Source organism: Mus pahari, chromosome X (assembly GCF_900095145.1).
Source record: "Mus pahari chromosome X, PAHARI_EIJ_v1.1, whole genome shotgun sequence".
Lineage (NCBI taxonomy): Eukaryota > Metazoa > Chordata > Mammalia > Rodentia > Muridae > Mus > Mus pahari.
The window spans coordinates 87,719,166-87,726,235 of record NC_034613.1 but is presented as its reverse complement, the minus strand read 5'-3'; the positions used below and the strand labels follow the sequence as shown (position 1 = coordinate 87,726,235).

Here is a 7,070-nt window from a genome sequence, read left to right as displayed (position 1 = left end):
CTCCCCCATAGCTGCCTCAGTCTCCACCTCCCCCATAGCTGCCTCAGTCTCCACCTCCCCCATAGCTGCCTCAGTCTCCACCTCCCCCATAGCTGCCTCAATCTCCATCATCTCCCCCTTGGCAGCCTCAATCTCCATCATCTCCCCCTTGGCAGCCTCGGGCTCGGGCTCGGGCTCCCCCTTGGCAGCCTCGGGCTCGGGCTCCCCCTTGGCAGCCTCGGGCTCGGGCTCCCCCTTGGCAGCCTCTGGCTTGGGCTCCCCCATGGCCTCAGATTCGGGCTCCCCCTTTGGCTCAGATTCGAGTTCCCCCTTGGCCTCAGATTCGGGCTCCCCCTTGGCCTTAAATTTGGGCTCCCCCTTGGCTTCAGATTCAGAATCCCCCTTGGCCTCAGATTCAGGATCCCCCTTGGGCTCAGATTTGGGCTCCCTTTCTGGCTCAGATTCACTTGATGCCTGGTTGGAACTCGCACAAAGATCCCATATTTCACAAGCATCATGAGGTGAACTTTGGTTAGGATTAGTACTTTCAACCCCCTCTTTTTCTTGGGGTTCATCACTTTTCTGCTCAGTATTCTTCGAATCAGGGTTGCCATCATCGTCGTCAATAACAATTACTGGAAGCTCCTCGCCTCTGGGATGATCAGTGTCAGAAGATTCATCTGAAATTCAAGAGACATCTATAAATACACTCCTTCTGTTCACTCTATATACAGACATCGGCAGGATATTGAGCACAAATTAAACTAAAAGTGGTTGAGTACTTGGACATTCTAAATCACAGTTAAAAATCAGTCGTAGATTGTTTTCCTTTTTTTTGTATTTTACTGAGAGCAATAACAGATAAACTTAGCAATGAAAGTATTATGCCCACTTTGAAATCACCTGTTTAAACAGCATGAGCTCAGTTGTTCCTAAAGACAAATCTGCTGCCTTGTGGTCCATAGCAAAATAAGGGGAATTACTTCAGTAAAGTGGTATTTCATGTATATCAAAAGTTCTCAGCCGGGCGTGGTGGCACACGCCTTTAATCCCAGCACTCGGGAGGCAGAGGCAGGCGGATTTCTGAGTTCAAAGCCAGCCTGGTCTACAAAGTAAGTTCCATGACAGCCAGGGCTATACAGAGAAGCCCTGTCTCAAAACAAACAAACAACAAAAAAAGTTAAAAGTTCTCTAGCTTGGCAACTTGTTTATTTAGTCATTTGTGGCCTGGCTGAACTTTTGGAACTCACTACCTTATACAATAATAGATGGAGATAGTCATTGGCACTGTTCACACTTTTAACCTCTCCCAAGCCCAGTCTCCACCAAGCTGGAAAGAAAGTAGAGCTTTTTACCCTCTCCTCTTCCTTGTCATTCCTACCTCTAAAGGATGGAAAAAGAGGAAGAGGGAGGAGCACAGCTCTAGATAGGATTCTATCCAGAGTCAAAGGCAGCAGGAAGAGCGGCAACTGTGTTAGGAAATAAGCCACCAAGGTGTAGGGACCCAGCCATACCAACATCCAGTACATGATGAAGAAAGAAATGGCGGCCTGGATATGAAAGCATAAGAAACTTAAAGTTTGCAGTATCAGATTCTAAAACCGTCACATGTAATAAGGCTTCAGAGCTCAGTTGTTTTTCTAAACAGAGATGATACTTGCCTCCACTGCTTATTTCACAGATTGTAGTGTTCTTTTCTTCATTGGTATTATCCGAGTCGGAGTCAATCACGACACAGCTAAGTAATAAGGTTGGGGGGGGGAGAGAAAATATGAACACATTCTGCTCTTCAGGACATTTTCCCATATTTTCTACAATAAGCAGGATCACTTGTTAACTTTTGGTTGTTTCCTACAACAACTCTGTCCCCTTCATTGAAATGACTCTATCTTTCAATTATTCCTGATTTTCCATCTCTCTTACAATTTTCCTCCTCTTACAAACTTCTAAAAGGAGGCATCTGTCAGGTACTGAGAATAAACTGGGCCTTGTCAGAGTGCCAGTACTCAAACAGTTGTGGTGGAAGTGAAAAACTAATCAGGAGGGTTATCATTTTTCATCAACTTTGAGACACATTTGTATAAGAGTGCAGAGTCACAAAGGAAAGGTTCTCACTCTGACCCCTTGTCAACTTGACACAAGCATATCACTGTTAAGTCATAACACTTCCTTTCTTATGCATCACCAAAATCACATATTAATAAACACTACAATATAAACATTCAAGGGCTGGAGGGATGGCTCAGCAGTTAAGAACACTGACTGTTCTTCCAGAGGTCCTGAGTTCAAATCCAAGCAACCACATGGTAGTTCACAACCATCTGTAATGAGATCTGATGCCCTCTTCTGGTGTGTCTGAAGACAGTTACAGTGTACTTAACCTTTGCTATCCTATGTACTACTACTCTAGCCTTAAAGACTCTTCTAAGCTAGGAGTGATGGTACATACGTTCAATTGCAGCATCCAGGAAGCAGAGACAGGAAGATCTCTGTAAGTTCAAGGCCAGTTTAGTTTACAAAGCAAGTTCCAGGATAGCCAGGGCTACTTAGAGAGGCCCTTTCTCAGACACAAACAAACAAGCAAACAAACGAGTCTATCTTCTACGGGCTGGGGAGATAGCTGAGCAATTAAGAACACTTGTTGTTCCTTTTTAAAAAGAGTTTTCATTTTTATTATTTATTTCATATGTGTGTGTGTGTGTGTTGCCTGCATGTATGTGTATGCACTATGTGCGTGCAGTGTGTTTTGAGTCCAGAAGAGGGAATCAGATCCTCTGTGACTGGAGTTATAGACAGTTGTGAGCCACCATGTGGGTGCTGGGAATCATACCTTGGTCGTCCTCTGGAAGATCAGCCAGTGCTATTAACCACTAAGCCATCTCTCTGGCCCACACTTGCTCCTCCTGCAGAGGACCCTAGATTGGTTCTCAACACCCATATGGTAGCTTATAATCGGATTATAACTCTAGTTTCAGGGTGTCCAATATCTCTCCTAGCCTTCACGGGTACTAAGCACATATACATAAAAGTAGGTAAATGCTTATATACATAAAGAAAGCATTTTTAAAGTCTCCTTGGTTGGCATGGTGGCACATGCCTTTAATCCCAGAACTCAAAAGGCAGAGTCCAGGTGATCTCTGCTAGTTTGAGACCAGCCTTGTCTACATAGTGAGTTATGGGACAGCCAGGGCTATAGAGAAAAAAAGGCATCTCTTAAGTTCTAGCACGTGATCATCTTTTGGATTTGACCCCATTTCTATCCATTCCTCACTTGCTTTTTCCACAACCTACTGGGCCAGCTTACTAAAGTTCTAAATGCTTAAGCACCTTGATTTTCCCAACATCAAACTATTTGAATTAGACATCAATAGGATCACAGTACACTCATGAGATCACCTGGGAGCAAGATCATAGAAGTCAAGATCAGGGAAAAAAAATGTCTCCTTTTTTAACTGACAGAAACTGGAAAATTATGGTTCAAAGACATTTTGAAAAACTAATTAGCTGAGCATGATGGTGTATGCCTATAATGTTAGCACTTAAGCAGATGCTACAAGTTCAAATGCAACCTTATCTATACTGTGAGTTCCAAATCAGTCAGAGCTACATAGTGAGACCCAGACTCAAAAAGCCAAAAACTAGCCAAGCATGGTGATACAGACCTTTAATCCCAGCAGTCAGGAGACAGGAGCAGGCAGATCTCTATTAGAGTCCAGCCTGGTCTACAGAGAGTTAGTTCCAGGACAGCCAGGGCTACACAGTGAGACTGTTTCAAAAAAGCCAAAAACTATAAATAAAAAAAGTCAAGTTTCAAACAATTCTCCCACTTACCTACTAGCCTTTTTCTGTTTTGGTATTTCAGACATATCTAAGTCAAAGAAAGAAAAAGCATTAAGAAGCATGATAAAATCTAGTAGATCATGTCTCTTACTACTGAAAATTAGTTTATAAATTAGTGCTAGTCAAATTTAAATTTCCCTAAGATTGGGGACATAGGTCAGTTGTAGAGTACTTACTTACCTTAGACTCTATGTCCAGCAATAAAAAGACAAAGGGGGGATGGAAATAGAAGAGAAAAAAAGCGTTTTTATCTCCTATGAAAGACAGAGAGGAAATAAAAGAAGATCCAGGAACCGAAAAGAGGTAAACAACACATAAGGGAAACATGAAGATCTCCCCCTGCTCTTTAAAGCAGAGAACTAAACTGTAACAACCCTGACAGAACACCAGAGGGGTCAAACCTAGGACCAAATCAAACCAAGTGTCTCAAATCTCATTTCAGTTATCTCTACAAAGACATTTAACATACACATTACAGTTGAAAGAGGGCTCTACTCACCTTTTCCACTGCTGCTGCTTGAAGCTATATTCAGAAAATAACTAGGGAGAGAAAAAGAGATTTTTAAAATGAGGGCTGGGGCTGGAGAGATGGCTCAGTGGTTAAGAGCACCAACTGCTCTTCCAATGGTCCTGAGTTCAAATCCCAGCAACCACATGGTGGCTTACAACCATCCATAATGAGACCTGACACCCTCTTCTGTGTGTGTGTCTGAAGACAGCTACAGTGTACTTACATATAATAATAAAATGAGAGCTACCAACAACATAGTCCATAAGGTATCAATGTTGGGAACAACCAGTTTCTGAAATGCAATATCAGAAGATGCTTTAAGTCATTAAATGTGTTCAGGTTGGTCTCAATATCAAGACCTTACCCACAAACCAAAATAACATCTTAGATTAGATCCTGCACACTCAAAATCTAAAATCAGGTACGGTGGTGTACTGCTTTAATCCCAACATTTAGGAGGAAGACAGATCTCTGTCAGTTGAAGGCCAGCCTACCTGGTCAGTTTCTAGACAGCCAGGGCTATGTTGAGACCTTGCCTCAAATAAAAATAAAAATAAGAAAAAAAGAAAGAAAAGAAAAAAAAGAAAAGAAACAATACCTTTAATCCTAGCACTGGAGAAGTAGAGGGAGGTGGATTACTGAGTTCGAGAGCAAAGCTACACCCGGAAACCCCATCTTGAAAAAAAAAAATCAAATAAATAAATAAATAAATAAATAAATAAGCAAACAAAACAGAAGGCATGGGCAGGCCTGAGTTCGAAACTAGTCTGGTCTATAGAATGAGTTATAAAATAGCCTGAACTACACACACAGGGAAACCCTATCTAGAAAAGATCTTTAAAAAAAAAAAAGTGGATCCTTAATCCACTTCAATTGCTACACTAATGAGGTGTAAAGGAGAAGAAAGACCTCAATTTAACCAAGAGCTTTATTTCAACCTGAGTAGTTTTTAATCAGTAATTGTTCAACTCTCCTATTCTCCCTAAAGATGCTCTTATGGTGTTGCAGCTAAAGTCACCCCTGCGGCTCAGACTGGCCGGATCTGGCGCGCAGGGGAGTGTGGGGAGGTGTTTTTCTAGTCCTCACTCTAATCTGGCCTAGTCTCGCAGAGCGAGCTACTCCGGGCCCCGCCGCAAGAGAGAGCCACACCAACCTTACAAGAGGCTGCGGGCCTCGCTAGCCCCTCCCACAAGCGTGAGCCTACTGGAGCTACTCTGGACCCGCCGCCAGAAGTGAGCAACCCCGGGTCTCGTCGCAAGAGGGAGCCACAAGAGGCCTCGCGACAGCCCCTCCCACAACAATTATCCGCTGTCTCCAAGGCTTCCCATTGGCTGCGCAGACCTCGGGCTTCTCCAACATTCCAGTGAGATCCTGCGTCCCATCCCCCAAGAGCTGCCTCCATTTTCTGGAATTTTCGAGAAACAAAACTGGCGTCTTGCTCTCACCTCTGGGAGCTTCCACCAATCAGGCTTCGACCTTCCCCCTCATTCCTCAGGCTAGGCCACTAACTATTACACTGGCTATGGTCGTCCTAACTGTCCCTCGGCCTGACACCCTAAGTCTCAATTTACACCGCCCCACCAACACAGCAACATTCCTACCCTCTCGGGACATCTCGGCTTTTCCTTTGCGTGTCCCGCCGCCCCTCAGCTTTTTCCGTCGCCCGTGTCCCGCCACCCCTCGGCTTTTTCCGTCGCCCGTGTCCCTTAGCCCCTCGGCTTTTTCCGTCGCCCGTGTCCCGCCACCCCTCGGCTTTTTCCGTCGCCCGTGTCCCTTAGCCCCTCGGCTTTTTCCGTCGCCCGTGTCCCGCGACCCCTCGGCTTTTTCCGTCGCCCGTGTCCCGCCGCCCCTCGGCTTTTTCCGTCGCCCGTGTCCCGCCGCCCCTCGGCTTTTTCCGTCGCCCGTATCCCGCCACCCCTCGGCTTTTTCCGTCGCCCGTGTCCTGCCACCCCTCGGCTTTTTCCGTCGCCCGTGTCCCGCCCTCCTCGGCTTTTTCCGTCGCCCGTGTCCCGCGCCGCCCCTCGGTTTTTTCCATAGCTCGTGTCCCGCCCTCCTCGGCTTTTTCCGTCGCCCGTGTCCCGCCGCCCCTCGGCTTTTTCCGTCGCCCATGTCCCGCCACCCCTCGGCTTTTTCCGTCGCCCGTGTCCCNCCGCCCCTCGGCTTTTTCCGTCGCCCGTGTCCCGCGACCCCTCGGCTTTTTCCGTCGCCCGTGTCCCGCCACCCCTCGGCTTTTTCCGTCGCCCGTGTCCCGCCACCCCTCGGTTTTTTCCATCGCTCATGTCCCGCCCTCCTCGGCTTTTTCCGCCACCCCTCGGCTTTTTCCGTGGGGTCGGTCATGTCCCGCGCGGCTCGTGTCCCGCCGCCCCTCGGCTTTTTCCGTCACCCGTGTCCCGCCGCCCCTCGGCTTTTTCCGTCGCCCGTGTCCCGCCCTCCTCGGCTTTTTCCGTCGCCCGTGTCCCGCCCTCCTCGGCTTTTTCCGTCGCCCGTGTCCCGCCGCCCCTCGGCTTTTTCCGTCGCCCGTGTCCCGCCACCCCTCGTTTTTTTCCATCGCTCGTGTCCCGCCCTCCTCGGCTTTTTCCGCCACCCCTCGGCCTTTTCCGTGGGGTCGGTCCTGTCCCGCGCGGCTCGTGTCCCGCGCCCCTCGGCTTTTCCACCCTCCTCAGCTTTTTCCGCCACCGGCCCATGTCCTGTTCCCCACCCCCTTGGCCTTTTCCATCGCCCCTGCCCTGCCCCCCCCTCC

At 47.6% G+C, this 7,070-nt stretch overlaps 1 protein-coding gene across 1 annotated transcript in view; it reads right to left on the bottom strand.

The window, feature by feature from the left end:
• LOC110314429 (retinitis pigmentosa 1-like 1 protein) overlaps nt 1-5,689 on the bottom strand; it is a 6,258-nt gene extending 569 nt beyond the window's left edge. The window contains exons 1-5 of the mRNA XM_021188791.1: nt 5,544-5,689; nt 4,319-4,359; nt 3,811-3,847; nt 1,641-1,717; nt 1-659 (exon numbers count right to left, since the gene is read on the bottom strand). Coding sequence (XP_021044450.1) covers nt 1-659; nt 1,641-1,717; nt 3,811-3,847; nt 4,319-4,359; nt 5,544-5,689 — 960 coding nt within the window. The remainder of the gene's footprint in view (nt 660-1,640; nt 1,718-3,810; nt 3,848-4,318; nt 4,360-5,543) is intronic.
• Nucleotides 5,690-7,070: the final 1,381 nt, after the last annotated feature.